We start from the raw sequence: 16,854 nt of genomic DNA, 5'->3' as shown, positions 1-16,854 counted from the left end.
CCTTGAAATCTTTGCTTGAATGGATGTTTAACATTTCCAAAGGCACCTTCATGAGTGGGGCTTGGCCCACTGTTAACCTTCTTCTAGAGCTTCTCTTTGTATCACAGACAAACAAATGGGTTCAAAGTTGTCAAAAGTAACTGAGCAGATGAATTGAAAATTTGAAATGAGGGCCTGAGATTTTCTTGCACTGTGTTACAAGCCAACACCAATAACAATCTCATACAAGATAAAAAATAAAAATAAAAATAAAAATTGAAATGAAGAGCGACAATGCAACCTGGTTTAGTGGATGATTGAGTAGCGTCAATAAGTTGACACCACACTTTCGTATGGATTGCTAAATGCAGCAGCATTGCCAGGGCGTGAGAATACAATCTGCAGTTACAGAAAAAGCCTATGAGCGTGAATTTTTTTGGGAGAACTGTTCATGTATTATAAATTTCTGCAGATCCAAACCCAAAGTTAAATGAGCTGTGTGGAAATTGTGATTGTGTAGAGTGGTACCTGATAATTTCCCAGAGTGTGAGTTTTAAAACCAGCTGCACAATAATCAAAATAATACTCCCATGTCCTTATGAACTTCTCATTGAATCCAAGCTCGATAATTTTGCTGCACCACACCAAAAATGCCCCCAAAATCAGTTTTAACTGCGCCAAAATTTCTATTTTTTAAAAACAAAAATGTTTGTGACAACCATTTTCATCCATAATACCCAACAAGCTATAAATATGAAATAACTTGAAAATAATGTCCAATGGTAAGTTTTGATTTGCTTCTTCCAAGGGCATGTGCTAATATCCTTTTAATCAAATATTTCGTACTGGTAACATGTATCCAGAAAACCTGTTTCTGGAAGAGGGATACTTCTTGATTCACTAATTGCTGCACATAATACTTCTTTGCAAGGCAGAGTTGGGGTTTCTTACCTCTGATTCTCTAGGAAATTTTTCCTCCAATGTCTCAATGTCTGGTAATAATGTATTCCTATGTTTTCCAGGTGCTCCATGCTGCATTTACATAACTCACTTAGATTAATTTTTCTAGAAAAGTGGAAGAAAGATGATTAATTCCAAAGCATTGTATTAGCTTTTACCAGAGTCTTGATGAAGCAGCCATGGCTGTTGTTACTCTACTTAATGAAGGCAAGCATCCACCAGGGAAAATGTATTCCTTTATAAAATCTGAGCTTCTTCTGTATTCATCGTACCTTTCATCCGGGATCGATATGAACTAAGGAAAAATGAAAAATCAAACACCCTCGGTTGTTGGAAAAAAATATTGAACTTCATAAGAATGACATTTTTATTTTGATCAACAGTATAATCAAATCCCAGAACCATTCAATTAGAATGTGATATTTGCAGAATAATCCCTTTTGCCATTCCCAGCTAAGAAAATCAACTAGAGAATGTATTTCACTTCCATTTCCAAAATTGGGTTCATGAGAAAAATTACTAAAAGTTGGTTCACCCCAAAACATTGATAACCTTCTATGTTGGAATCAAGCTATCAATACCTGCAGGACAAGAAGTCCATCTTCTGCCAATACTGACTCACAACAACCAAAAAACTCCTCCATATACTCATGCCCCACAGCTTCTAGCATCTCACTGTAAAACATTCATTAGTTAAATCATTGTAATTGCCTTGAATACTATCATCTGATCCTTATACAAATTGCAGTGAAGGAACTCACCAAGATATAATTCTGTCATATTTATAGGAATCGGACAATTGGCGATAGTCGCAAAGGAGGAATCTTATGTTGTCCTAGAAGAACAGCTAGAATTATTACAAGTATGCTCTGAAGATACAACTACACATGCTGTAAAGTGGAGTGAAAAGAAACAAGCAGGAACAACTAGAGACATGCGCAAAGGAAATAAAATGAATATGCACTAGGTTCTAAGAATAAACTGAAGTTATTTGATGTTTAAAATTCACTTAAAGGGTGACATTCAATCAGATTTCGTATTTCATATTTAATTTCCATCTTGTTTACCACTACATCAAATGCTGAATATTGGTTATAAAGTGATCAATTGATGTGCTTTTAGGCCTTTGCAGGCATTTGATGCAACAGAGGAAGCAATCCGAAAGGAATCTCAATGTATCAAATTCAACTCTAGTTCTATAATGTTCATCACTTTTACCTGAAGGCCAGCTTCCTTCACTTTCATTTCTGCAAATTTCAGCTGCTCCTCAGATAGAGTGATGCCAGTGTATTTGCATCCAGTTCGTTTCACAACTTCAATAGCTAAACTTCCCCAACCACAACCAATCTCTAAAACTTCATGCTTCTTATCAATTCGTACCTAGGTTGGTTAGATGGGAAAACACATAGAAAATTAATTTTGCATGGCAAGAAAATCAATTCAAAATTCAAGCAGTTGTTGCAGAAAAGACTCACTTTTTCAATGAGAAGAGAGATTTTTCTCAGCTGTGCTACTTTCAAGTCTTCACCTTCCGTCTATCAATTGATTTAGCATGGACATGAATAATTTATTAGTCAGACTACAGTCTCACATGAAGAAATCCGATTTCATGAATAATTAAGTTCAAATAAAAAGAATCCGAACCTTGAATACTGCGCAAGAGTAAGTCATTGTCTCATCCAAGAACAGAGAAAATAGTTCATTACTCTACAAACAAAAAAAAAAGACAACTTGTAAGCTTACACTTCATGTATCCATAGTTAAAAGATTCATCTCATAGTTAAAAAACTATGAAAGCCACATGCATTCTTTAAACTTTGTTAACATGAAATATTATATGGGCAGATGTTTGCAAACCTCTTTTGAGTAATTTCTTTCTAGATGCATAGCAGTGAATAAAAATTAGGACTTGGGAGGTTGATTTCTCTTACAAGATCATAATGGCGGGAGATGTTCCTCCGAGCTTGTGTAAGAGTATTTTGCCTTGAAACATGCTGGAAGAAGTACCTTGCAGATGCTATTCCAGCTGTGAAAAACAATGGTGTCCACCACCCCCTAAAGCAAACAGGGAGTGGATGATAAATGTGAAAAACATTTAAGAGAGTACCAATAACAATATCGCATTCTAGCTAATCTACCAATAATAAAGTACCTTTTGTTGTTTAACCTTGATAGAGAAGAATCCAAATCTCTGTTGGCAATAAAAATCTGCAGAATAGAATTCAGGCAGGCTCAATCTCTGGAAGTGAAATTGCTTATAAATGAAATCATGTCAATTGTGTTACCATGAAAAGATTTTGAAGCCCTTCGTCTTTATCAACAAGAGAAAAATCTCCATTGATATATGCATCTGCAAGGCCTAAATCAGCCTGTGTAGCAATCTGTAAAGAATGCAAGTGCTGTTCAATTGTGGTGATAATTTTGTCTATAGAACAATATGATTCAACCAAGAAAAAAAAAAGACAAAAGGCCCTTTCTTGGCTTATCCTTCAGCCTCATCACTGTGTTGCATGTGATCCACATTTCAGAGAAAATGTCAAATATAAAATAAGGGTACATGCCTTCCAGTAAAACTGAGGATTGTGAATCTTCAGAGAAACTTTCAAAAGGCATTTCTTCCTTGATCCTTCAAAGGTGTAAATCGTGCCTCCTTCCTCCAATAAACTGTGGTTCAACAAAGAACATGAATTATCACCATTGAAAGTTCGAATTTAAACAAATAACAGAACAGAATTCAATTAAATATTATTTATCAGCTCGATATCTCAAGGCTAGGGAGCACAAAATGAACTGGGAACAAGCAGAGATAAGGAATTATTTTAAATAGAAGATCACACTAATATGGTTCAGTCAGGTGGAATGAAGACAAATAACAAGGCTAGCCAATCCTGTGATGAAACTTCTAGTTCTATGGAAATGTGAATAGCAATAAGCAACTCAGATATCTAAAGTAAAATTTAAGCAGCAAACAGAAAATTGAAGTATTATTTGAACAAGAAAGAGGGCACTATAAATGACAATTTGGAAAACCATATGAAGAAAACACATATATGTATGTGAACTCACATTAAACAACCAGTAGAGATATAATGTCCAAGAAACCTAGTGACAAAAAGGCGCGCTCCTGTTTCTAGTAAAGAAGGTACCATATGTTTTGGGTTGTTTAGGACAGCACAACCTTTTCCAAGCATACCGTGTGCAGCAACCATCCCAGCCTGTGAACAAGTATGCTTAACTTGTGATTGATATTCCACCAACTCATCAAGCTTATTTTAAAAACTAGAGTAACATAAAGGCCTCAAAAAACAAATGATAGGCTAACCATCTTTCTTCAGAGGTAATATCCCTTATACAACTTTTGTGAATAATTCCACAGGATCTTAGAACCATTATATATGTGTGTATATATATATTCATATCAGTAAGAACTAATAGCTACCTTTAATCCATCCTCATGGAAGCCATAACCTGAAAGAAATGTAAGAGAACATACCCAAGTGAGAATATAAATAAGACACTACTCCAGATTTCAAGAACTAAGAATTAAAGATGGTATCCTCTGTGGGAAAAATGTTTAAAAGATGTATTGTTAAAAATCATAAGCAGACATTTTCCTGGACATTAACAACAAATGAACTGATTCCTGTGCATTATTTTGAACTAAATCTTAAATTTACATTATGCAGCTTGTAGTCTACTAAATTTTGTTATTTTTACCTTCAATTCTATACCAGCACAGTAACCAAATTCCTATATAAACATGCTCCACAATGAAAGAGAGAGATACTGATGGGAAGCAAATCAATTTGTTTCTTTAGATATAAAGATGCCATATGCATGAGTACTTTTCCAAAGGAAAAAAGCGCACCCTGGTATGCTCCACAAAACCATATTCCCCTCTTCCCCTGAATATGATCAAGCTCAAGTGAAGCTTTTGATGCAGCAACTGATGGGAATGGATGGCTTGTTGACCACTTCAGCAAGGTATGATCTGGTGTATGAGGGGGATTAAGGGTCACAAGAAAAGGTCGACTTGTCTGATCAATGTTCTGCATTTTCAAATATTTCAGAGTAATCAGACCTGTTAACTGTAGAATGGCAACTCTTTCATGCAGACAGTTAATTTAATGGCACTGGAAGCTATTAGTATGTTAGAACACAGTCTTGGATCCTATGTAAAAATTATCCAACTTCTTGGTGATTACTTTTTCATAACTTCTATCAACATTTTAATGGCTATCATGCATACTCAATAACAAGTCCTCATAGAATCAGGGTCCATATCTTCTAAAAAAAATGTTGAAAGAAGTACAAAATCAGTTCACACAAAAGTGAAATATGGGACGAACCTGAAGGACATTGAGCCAGTACGTCAAGCACACTTTGTTGTCTATAGTTCCAAGAAAATTCCAAGCACTCCATGCTGCTGGGTTTTGGGGCATGAAATTTTTGTCACAATGAAGGAAAATATCACTGCCAATAGAAAGTTAAAAGAATGATTCAACATTTAATTTTTTTTTAAAAAGGAGAATATATTTATGTCATCTCCTTTAGATCATTTCTTAAAAACTAAAAGAAGCCCATAAAACATTCAAACTAGTAAAGTATCATAGAGTAAACACCTATCGAATCTAAAGTACACAACAAGAATTGTAAGGGCTGAAAGGTAGCAGTTATCAACCTTTAATTCATGCATACAATATTAAGATTCAAAAACAAATAAGCATTCCTTCATTTTATCGGTAAGTAGACGAAGTTCATTTTACTAGTTATTTCTATGTATTCCTCCTATAATGGAATTTACATAAGGAAATAGGAAGCATAATCAACAATGAATGTTAAAGAAAGACCTTACCTAGAGACATATTGGAAGGCACCGAGTACTCTCATTTCATCAAATGTTGCCTTGTTTCCTAATATGTTCAAGGCATCAGGGGCATGGACAGCCATTATGCACCCATCGTGCATTTCTTGTGACCCATCTCCACAAAATACAGTGCAACCTGCAAAAACTCTTACATCTACCATTAGCAAAATTCATAGCTTTGACGTTAAAAAATGCAAACAATCTGAAACTTGAGAGAAAAATAATACAAGTGAATTATGAGAAGACAACACAATAAATTGTAGTATGGCCAATGTTGGACGTTTACAGTACACTAAAGGCTACAAACTTGTTTCTTGATTTTCTCTTTTAGTTTCCTTGTCTGTAACCTTTAGCAAGTGTAAAGTGCTTGCATTAAGTTGGATTCCGTTGTTCCTCACATAATCTAGTTCACTTGGGACCGAACAACAACCGGATAGTCGGTAGGATGTAGCAGTGTTTCAAAAGGCTATTGAGGCTTAAGGCTTGAGCCAAGAGTTTCTAGGAATTAAATCTTTTACAAAATAAAGACTTATTTGATTTCAAATTAACCCTTCAAATGGAAGGAGAAAAAGAGATTTGAAAAGAATAAGGAAGTTTTTAGTTATTGTACTGGTTCAATTCATATGTAATCATCATCTTACTTATCTTTTGTTTTTGTTTTGAGCCTTCTGTCTCACATTATTTAGGTAAAATATCTCAAAAGACTGTCTTTAACCCTTTAAAATATAGGGATAAGACATCCCAGCTGTCCATCATAATTAAAATGTAATAAAGTCTGGCTAGTGCATTGTATTTTCAATTGGTAGAAAAAAATAGAGGAACTGAAACAATTAAAGACCAAGTGTTAACACATACCATCATCTGTAGTTGAAACAGAGACAACCTCACAACCAGTTCTTATTTGACAACCTTTACTTTCTAGCTCTTCTCTGACCTGTATCCCAATGTAATCATCTCTTAATTTCAAGTCTCAACAGCCATTAGGCCTTAACATAAATGTTGTGAAAAGCAACTCATATTTGGGGTAAAGTAAACCAATTTTTGGCATGTCAAAGACAATAATTCATCACCTTATTAACATAATAATGAGAGCGCCATTTGACAGTGAGCCACTGTGGGCGCCCAAAGAGCTGCACAGAAAATCAACACATAACTAAAAAGTTGCCTTTAAGTTTGACGCAAATAGTATGAAGGCAATGAAATGAACCTGCAGGAGATGGTGGTTGCGGCAAAACGAAAGAACTGAAAAGGCCGAGAAAGTCATTACTCCTTCTGCCGGGCAGGACCAGATTGAAGCACATATCGGGACCTATTGCAATCCATTATTATGATCATTCTCCTGGTTAAGAGGTAATGACTACTATTAACTTAAAAACTCAAGGATGTGACATAATACAATGCTTCAGCGATCTCACAAGATAAGCCTTCTGGAATAACTCTGAGTAACCACGACACTTTATGAAGTCGCCCAAGGTCTGGTTCCGATCCATGTCTGGGTTGTTCTCAAGCTCTTCAAGGTACCTTGCAAAATACCAAAATCAAATGTTACATCAATCCACCCACATTTGTGAGGTGGAGGGAGAATCACTCACTTGAGAACATCATCCTTAAACTTGATCACATCTCCAATCATTTGCCAAAAATATGGATTCAGTATGTTCTTCTTCTGTGCAAACAAACTTGATAAACCATTTCGGCTGCCCCACTCGCAGCCTCGCCCTTCATCTAAGCTCACTGCAAAGGACATGTCTGATAGCTCCATATCTACCCCAAGAGTCTCAAAGAACTCCATCATATTTGGATATGTTACCTGCTATCCATAACCCAGTATTTTTCCATTGTCAACAACCCAACGTGTTAAAAGGATAGCGCAATGTTCAAAGAACGAAGGTTCATCATTGAGAGTATCAACTTTGCTGAAACTGAATCAGATTTCTGAATTATTTGATCAGACTTTTAGTTTAAAATAATCAGATGATTTGCAAAGAAAGCCATTCGATTTATGAAGTTCTTCATGAGACTTGGGAAGACAATTAAATTAGAAATCAATAATCGGTTTTTTAGTTAATGAAGTTCATTTTAGTAATTCCACATGTCAACATTTAATTATGATAGGGTCTACTACTACCTTGCCATTGAGTGTAAGAGAACAAATGATGGTAATGGAGTGGGCAAAGTTGCCACGTATTCCAGTTAATGTTACCATATACAAATTGGGAATGAAATTGGCTATACATATAGGAAATGTTAATGTTACCATATACAAATTAGGAATCAAATTGGTTGTACATATAAGAAAAGATTGACAAATTGGCTTACCATGTATTTGTTAATGTTACCATATACAATTTAGGAATTTAGACTCCGTGTATAGGATATATATAGATGGATGCAGAGGACAATAAATTGATCAGAGTTCTCAAAGTTCTCGGTTTCTCTAGAGTTTTTTTGAGTATTTTGACATGGTATCAGAGCAAGGTTTCGGCACCTTCTAAGTGGAGTTCGTGATCTTCTACCAATCAAACACTTGGCGTCGAAAATAGTGTTGATCGGGTTCATCGCAACCTGGTTCTTGGTCGTTTCTATTCCAATTTTCTGGTGGGCTATTTCCTTTGTTTCTCGGTTGCATCATGTCATCAGATAAGTTGGAATCGTTTCCTATTAGATTTACTGGCAAAAATTATTGTGTTTGGGAGTTTCAATTTAAATTATTTGTCAAAGGAAAAGAATTATGGGGTCATATTGATGGGAGTAATCCTACACCTCGTGATGCCGAGGCTTTGTCTAAGTGGGAAATTAAGGATGCTCGGGTTATGACCTGGATCCTTAGCTCGGTTGAACCTCACCTTATTCTCAATCCAAGGCCTTATAAAATTGCTGCTGCTATGTGGAATTATCTCCACACAGTTTACAATCAAGACAACTCTACTAGGCGTTTTCAATTGGAGTATGAGATGACTAATTTCATACAAGGAAGTCTCTCAATTGAGGAATATTTTTATGGTTTTCAAACTCTTTGGACTGATTATTCCGACATTGTTTATGCTAATGTTCTCGTTGCAGCTCTCTCTACTGTCCAAGCAGTGCATGCAACCAGCAAGCGAGATCAATTCTTGATGAAGCTACGACCCGACTTTGAAATTGCACGGTCTAATCTGATGAATCGTCATCCTGTACCATCTCTGGATGCCTGCTTGAGTGAACTTTTGCTTGAAGAGCAGCGTATCGTAACTCAAGCTACCATGGAACATCGGTTAATGTTAGTGCACCTGTTTCTATAGCTTATGCAGCACATGGGAGGAATAAGGGTCAATATATGCGGGCTGTCCAGTGCTTTAGTTGTAAAGATTTTGGTCACATTACTTGGGATTGTCCCAAGAAGTTCTGTAACTATTGGAAGAAACAAGGTCATATCATCTCTGCTTGTCCCATTCTGCCTAAAAGGAAGCAGGGTACTACTTATCATGCCTCCACTGGTGCCTCTAGTTCTATTGCATTCCCTGTTGCCTCTTTGGTTGTTCCTATTCCTACTCCTATAGCCTTAGCAAACCCGAACACACTCACTCCTGAAATGGTACAACAAATGATCATTTATGTTTTTTCCGTTTTTGGGCTCTCAGGTAATCATACGATTTCTTCTAAGCCATGGTATTTTGACTCTAGAGCTTCTAACCATATGACGAATATTGTTCTTTCTCTTTCCAATGTCAGAAATTATGATGGAAATCTGAAAATTAACATTACTGATGGTAGTTCTCTGCTTATTAGTGTTGTTGGTGATCTTTCCTCTTCCTTAACTGATGTTTTTGTGTCTCCTGACCTCTCCACAAATCTTCTTTCTATTGGTCAATTGGTTGATAATAATTATAATGTCAATTTCTCCCGTTCTGGTTGTGTTGTGCAGGATCAAGTGTCCGGGAAGATGATCGCGAAGGGGCCTAAAGTGGGACGACTCTTTCCTCTTCATGTTTCTCCTTCCACTATTATTCCTAGTTTTCCTTTACTTTCCTTTGCATGTAATGTTGTTGGTTCTGGACATAAGATGTAGCATAGACGTCTTGGCCACCCAAACTCTGATGTACTTCGTACTTTGTTTAATTATGGATTATTGGGAATTAAAGCATGTTCTTCTCTTGATCTTTCTTTCGATTGTACATCATGCAAACTTGGCAAAAGGAAAGTTCTACCTTTTTCTCATTCCTCATCTTGTGCCTCACAATGTTTTGATATTATACATAGTGATGTTTGGGGGATTGCACCTATTGTTTCTCATGCACATTACAAGTACTTTGTTACTTTCATTGATGACTTTAGTCGCTTTACTTGGGTTTACTTCCTCAGGGCAAAGACTGAAGTTTTTTCAGTCTTTAAGAGATTTCTTGCACTTATTGAGACTCAATTCTCTGCCAACATCAAGGTCTTACGCTCTGATTCTGGCGGAGAATACATGTCTAATGAGTTTCAGGACTTTCTTCAAAGCAAAGGGATCATCTCTCAATGTTCTTGCCCTTCGACACCACAACAAAACGCTGAGAGGAAAAATCGCCACCTTCTTGATGTGGTAAGAACTCTTTTACTTGACTCATCGGTTCCTCCTCGTTTTTGGTGTGAAGCACTTTCTACTGTAGTTCATTTAATCAATCGCTTACCCTCTCCTATGTTAAATCATGTTTCTCCTTTCTCTAAGTTGTTTGGTCATTCTCCTTTATATTCTGATCTTCGTCCATTTGGTTGTGTTTGTTTTGTGCATCTACCTACTCATGAACGACATAAACTTACTGCTCAGTTTGTTAAGTGTGCTTTTCTTGGTTATGATATCCCTCACAAGGGTTATGTTTGTTACGATCCCCATGCTCATCGTATATGAGTTTCCTGGAATGTAATTTTCTTTGAAAATCAATATTTCTTTCCATCTCATGTTGAATTGCCATCTGCATCTGTATCTCTTTTGCCTAGTTTTTCTAAATCCCCAACAATTATGGAAGGGTTCAAACCTGGTTTTGTGTATGAAAGACGTAGTCGACATGAGTCCAATTCCACTTCCTCTGTGCCCTCTTTCAATCTTGACCCAACGCTTGATCCTGCTCCTGCTTCCACCACTCTTTGTCGGTCTACTCGTCTTTCTCAACCCCTTGATTGGTATGGATTCTTCTCTCCTGTCTCTTTTGTTGCTACTTTATCCACTATTTCTATTCCCTCTTACTACAAACAGGCCATGGAACATGAGTGTTGGCAAAATGCAATGCAAGCAGAACTTCAAGCACTTGAGGAGAATCATACTTGGGATATTGTTCCTTGTCCTCCTATAGTCAAACCTATTGGGAGTAAATGGGTTTTCTTTGTAAAACTTCGTTCTGATGGCTCTTTGGATCGGTACAAAGCTCGCCTCGTAACTTTGGGTAACAAGCAGGAATATGGGGTTGATTATGAGGAGACATTTGCTCCTATTACCAAAATGACCACGGTTTGAACCATCTTAGCTATTGCCGCTTCACAGTCATGGCAACTACATAAGATGGATGTGAAGAATGCTTTTCTTCATGGTGATCTCCAAGAAGAGATTTACATGAAGCTTTCCTCTGGTATGACTAATTTCTCCTCATGATGTTTGTAAGCTAAAACGTTCTTTGTATGGGCTCAAGCAGGCGCCCCGGGCTTGGTTTGAGAAGTTTTGCAGTACAATTCTTTCCTTCAGCTTTACCCAAAGTCAATATGATTATTCCCTCTTCTTCCACACATCTGCGTCGGGTATAGTCCTTCTCTTGGTTTATGTGGATGATATTATCATTATTGGCACTGACTGTAGTTTGATTACTAAGCTTTAGTAGTTGTTACATACAACTTTCCATATGAAAGATCTTGGACAACTCACATACTTCTTAGGATTGGAAGTTCATCATCGGGCTAGTGGTATTTTCGTGAACCAGTATAAGTATATTCAAGATCTTATCACTTTGGTTGGTTTAGAGGACACTTCTTTTGTTGATACTCCTATGGAGGTAAATGTCAAATACAGGAAAGATGAAGGGGACCTTCTGGATGATCTTACTCTCTATCGGCGTTTGGTTGGGAGTCTTATCTACTTGACCACTACTTGACCTAATATCTCCTATGCTGTTCATCAGGTCAGTTAGTTTATGACTTCTCCTCGGCATCTCCATCTTGTTGCAGTTTGACACATCATCTGCTATCTTCGAGGCTCACCTACTCGTGGGTTGTTCTTTCCTATCGACTTCTCTCTTCAACTTGTTGCCTATAGTGATGTTGATTAGGGTGGGTGTCCAGATATACGTCGATCTACTACGAGTTGATGGATGTTTTTAGGTGATGCTTTAATTTCCTGGAGATGTAAAAAACAAGATCGTGTTTCTAAATCCTTTACTGAGGCCAAGTATCATGCCATGTCTACTGCTTGTTCTGAAATTGTATGGCTACGCGGTATTCTTGAGGAGTTTGGGTCCCTCAGACTACTTCTACACCTTTTCATGCTGATAACACTAGTGCTATTCAAATTGCCACCAATCCCATTTTTCATGAACGTACCAAGCACATTGAGGTTGATTGTCATTCTATTCGAGACACCTTGAAAAGTCGAGTGATATCTCTTTCTCACATATCTTCTGATCTCCAAGTGGCTGATATCTTCACCAAAGCTTGGACTCGACAGCGACATCAATTTCTTGTTGGCAAATTGTTGCTGGTTGACTTACCAGCATCAATTTGAGGGGGGATGTTTATGTTACCATATATAAATTAGGAATGAAGTTGGCTGTACATATAGGAAATGTTAATGTTACCATATACAAATTAGGAATCAAATTGACTGTACATATAGGAAAAGATTGACAGATTGACTTACCATGTATTTGTTAATGTTATCATATATAAATTAGGAATGAAGTTGGCTGTACATATAGGAAATGTTAATGTTACCATATACAAATTAGGAATCAAATTGACTGTACATATAGGAAAAGATTGACAGATTGACTTACCATGTATTTGTTAATGTTACCATATACAATTTAGGAATTTAGACTCCGTGTATAAGATATATATATATATATATATATATATGTATATAGATGGATACAGAGGACAATAAACTGATCAGAGTTCTTAGAGTTCTCGGTTTTTGTGGAGTTTTTTTTGAGTATTTTGACATTTCATTAGTTCATAATACTTCATTAATAATTAATAATTAATAATAATAAAATAAAGAAGCTAGATTGTTGATGAACATATACTGAGGGGCATATGACGTGGGTTCAGTGATAGAAAAGGCCAGCACAGTGGCTGCTATTTCATTGACTCCGGACGTCTTGGATGTGTTAAGATTAGCTCTTTACCATTTTGTACATCACGTGCCATCATCCCTATCAGATCCAACAAAATATCTAATCCCTAAAGTTCAATCAATGACCAACCAGCCGCCACTTTATCTAAGGATGTCTTCTTAATTTTTGATTTTATGCTTTTTCCTTTAAATCTTGCGAAGTAATTTCTCTTCTCAAGAAAATGAAAGCAATAAATTTTTGTGACAATATTTTCTTCCTTAAAAAAATTAAAGCACCATGATGGAACTCATTTCCTGATATTTGGTTCTAAAAAACTTTAGGATAAAATAAGAGGAAAAAATAGAGAATAAAATAAAAAATATAAATTGTTTTTATATATTTTTATGAACTTATTTCATTTATTTATTTTTTTTAAAAATTAAATAATTTAAATATAATTTTTTAAAATTAATTTTAATTATATTGGATTGATAATCATGCACAACTTAAAATAATCACAATTTCCAAATAAAAATTGCTTCGTTATACAAAACATGTGCCGAGCAGTACAAAATTTACGGACATTATGGTTCCGTTACGAAAACCTAAAATGCCCGTGACCTTATTATAAGCTGTACAAAAAAATATTAAATTTATTAACCTCTATAACCCTATTTTTTAAGGTCTAATTGGTCCAACATCTGTCGGTGGTGGATTTGCCACGTCGTATGCTGTGGCTCATGCATGATGTTAAACCATTAACCATTATTTCTCAATTTGTTGTCATATATGTACGTTTAATGACCAAGAAAATTTATATTTTCTTCAAATTATTTTTCCGATCACATATTTCGTTAAATTATTGACATTTATCCCAAATGAAAAAATCAGCCTGTTCTTTACTGCTAAATCGTTTTTGAACATATTTTTTTCGGAAATATCTATGTGGAAATCTTAAATTTTGGTCGAAATAAAAAAATTAATTATTTTTTGTGGTGTAAGAAAGTGACTTACCCGATTGAAGACCATGAAGCCTAGGTCCAGAGGGACGCCGTCGACAGTAACAGTCTTAGCATGGCCGCCCAAGTAATCTTCCTTCTCGTACAACACCACCTTCATGCCGGCTCTGGCAAGTACATACGCCGACACCAGTCCGCTTACTCCGGCGCCGATCACCGCCGCTCTCATTTTCGAAATTCTTCTACTTGGGCTCTAAGCTTCTTTCTGCATCGAGCGCTCAAGTGCTCGTCAAAACTCAAATCCAAACGCATACCGAAAGTAAAATATGTTGCAGAAAACAGTAAGGGCTGTGGATTGTTTTTCATATCTGGCGCAGCGGTTAATTACCTGAATGGCTGAATCTTGAAGGGATAGTGACGAATCGGGAGGCCTGGTAAGAATCTAAGCGACTGGCATACACCGAGAACTCAAGTGTTCAGGGATTGAACGAGGGAATGCCGGAGATTTTTGACAGGGAGCTGGGGACGAAGATGAAGAGACGAGTAACGCTCGTCTCTGCTGTCTCTCGCTCTTCTCCTTCCTGCCGTGCAAAGGCAGAACCTGTGGTGATAAGCCTCGAGTCAGACTTCTCTCGGGATATGTAGAATCTAACCTCAGTTCCATTATTATTATTATTATTATTATTTTAAATATTGGAAAATGGAAAAGCAAATCTGGAAAAAGTACCTATCCATAATTTTTTTTTTCTTCCCTTCCTATTCATTTTTTGTTTGGTTAGTACCGAAAATTGTAAGCTAATTTCCAGTACCATGCCCAACTTCTGTAGGCTAATAGAATTAAGACCCATGACATGTAAGAGAAATTAAAAAAAAAAAAAAAAAAACCTAATTCTTCGGCCAACATTGTTAACATCTATTACAATGAGCAATTATAAAATCATGTTTAATGTAATTATTTCTTTTTGGGAATAAGTTAATGAACTGGAAAAATAACCAAAATTTTGGAAAAAGAAATTACAATTTATTTTTTTGGTAATATAAAGTGATAAACCCAAGACGTAAAGATAAAGATTAAATTTAAAAAGAAGTAATTTAAAAATAATAATAATTTGGTGATATAGTTTATAAATTATTAAGGACAAGGTAAATTTAATTTATCTTAAATTCAAATTATATGTTGAAAAAATTGGATGATATTTGAAGTGTGAAAAACAATAAAAAAGGGGAAAAATATAAATAAAATTTTAAAAATACATATAAATTTAAAATTAAATTAGTTGTGTACTAATTATTAATTGAGAAAAATATGAATAAATTATTTATTAGTGTTTAAATTGAATTACACAAAAAATTGATCGAAATATTAAAAATACAAAAAGGTATAATTAGTAACAATATGAAATCCAAACCCCTCAGTGATTTTTTAGTAAATTTTGATTTTGAATTTTTCGATATCCATTTAACACCCTCTAAATGTAATGAACTTATCTAAACAATATCCAAGTCATATCAAGACACAAATTATTTTACAAAAATCAAAGAAGTTGAGAGTAGGGAGGGCACGTGAGATTCATCACATTCTTTGTACCCTTTCTCATTTTTATGTATTTTTTAAGTTTGATTTTTTCGGGCATTATTTGAACACCCCTTAAGTATAATGAATCTATCTAAACAATATCTAAGCTATAAGAAGTCCCAAATAATTTTTAAAGCATAAAAGAAGTGGAGAATGGGGAGGGTAAAAAGAATGTGAGGATTCCTCACATTTTTCATACCCTTTCTAATTTTTAAGTTTTTTTTAAGTTTGATTTCTCTAGGCATCATGTGAAGACCCACTAAGTGTAATAAATCTTTTTAAAAATAATCTAAGCCATATGAAGTCCCTAAATATTTTCAAAACATAAAAGAAGTGGAGAATGGGGAGGGCACGAAGAATGTGAGGATTCCTTACATTCTTTGTACCCTTTCTAATTTTTAAGTTTGATTTTTCTGAGCATCATTTGAACACCCCTTAAGTGTAATGAACTCATTTAAACAATATCCAAACCATATGAAGTCCCAATAAAATTTTAAAACATCAAAGAAGTGGAGGATGGGGAGGGTACAAAGAATGTGAGGATTCCTCACATTTTTCATACCCTTTCTAATTTTTAAGTATTTTTGAAGTATGATTTTTCCGAGCATCATTTGAACACCCCTTAAGTGTAATGAACTCATTTAAACAATATCCAAGTCATATGAAGCCCAAAACAAATTTTAAAAGAATGGAGAGGGTGCAAAGAATGTGAGGATTCCTCACATTTTTCGTACTCTTTCTAATTTTGAAGTATTTTTTAAGTTTGATTTTTCCGAGCATCATTTGGCCATCCCTTAAGTATAATGAACTCATTTAAATCATATCCAAACCATATGAAGTCCCAAAATTATTTTAAAATTTCAAACAAATGGAGAATGGGGAGGGTACGAACAATGTCAGGATTTCTCACATTCTTCGTACCTTTTCATATTTTTAAGTATTTTTTAAGTTTTATTTTTCCGAGCATCATTTGAACACACCTTAAATGTAATGGACTTATTTAAACAATATCCAAGCCATATGAAGTTTCAATAAATTTTTACAACATAAAGGAAGCGGAGAATGGGGAGGGCATGAAGAATGTGAGGAATCCTCACATTCTTCGTACCCTTTCTAATTTTTAAGTATTTTTAAAGTTTGATTTTTTCAAACATCATTTGATCACCCCTTAAGTATAATGAACTCATTTAAAGAATATCAAAGCCATATGAAGTCCCAAAATTATTTTAAAATTTC

General features: G+C 35.4%; 1 protein-coding gene across 1 annotated transcript; it reads right to left on the bottom strand.

Annotated features, from left to right (window-relative positions):
• Nucleotides 1–127: 127 nt before the first annotated feature.
• On the bottom strand, nucleotides 128–14,689 carry LOC100249441 (uncharacterized). The gene is made up of 25 exons (XM_002281922.4): nucleotides 14,431–14,689; nucleotides 14,098–14,307; nucleotides 7,399–7,616; nucleotides 7,222–7,327; nucleotides 7,014–7,115; nucleotides 6,877–6,936; nucleotides 6,662–6,740; nucleotides 5,795–5,942; nucleotides 5,289–5,412; nucleotides 4,808–4,988; nucleotides 4,379–4,407; nucleotides 4,006–4,154; nucleotides 3,501–3,603; nucleotides 3,225–3,320; nucleotides 3,092–3,147; nucleotides 2,871–2,994; nucleotides 2,584–2,646; nucleotides 2,415–2,474; nucleotides 2,158–2,319; nucleotides 1,701–1,774; nucleotides 1,521–1,614; nucleotides 1,098–1,234; nucleotides 931–1,011; nucleotides 508–613; nucleotides 128–378 (listed from the first exon to the last, which is right to left on the bottom strand). Exons 2-25 carry the CDS (start codon nucleotides 14,269–14,271, stop codon nucleotides 307–309), a joined length of 2,598 nt encoding a protein of 865 aa, XP_002281958.1. The 5' UTR covers nucleotides 14,272–14,307; nucleotides 14,431–14,689; the 3' UTR covers nucleotides 128–306.
• Nucleotides 14,690–16,854: the final 2,165 nt, after the last annotated feature.

Source organism: Vitis vinifera, chromosome 5, assembly GCF_030704535.1.
Source record: "Vitis vinifera cultivar Pinot Noir 40024 chromosome 5, ASM3070453v1".
Lineage (NCBI taxonomy): Eukaryota > Viridiplantae > Streptophyta > Magnoliopsida > Vitales > Vitaceae > Vitis > Vitis vinifera.
Note: the sequence above shows the minus strand (reverse complement) of the source record. Positions and strands in the feature narration are given on the sequence as shown.

Excerpts from the sequence above, each read along its gene's own strand:
- LOC100249441 (XM_002281922.4), bottom strand. The coding sequence starts at position 14,271 with ATGAGAGCGGCGGTGATCGGCGCCGGAGTAAGCGGACTGGTGTCGGCG. Across the intron at positions 7,116-7,221 it reads TATTCCAGAAGGCTTATCTT|GTCCCGATATGTGCTTCAAT; the intron begins GTGAGATCGCTG and ends GGATTGCAATAG. Across the intron at positions 614-930 it reads AATTTCCTAGAGAATCAGAG|CAAAATTATCGAGCTTGGAT; the intron begins GTAAGAAACCCC and ends GGTGTGGTGCAG.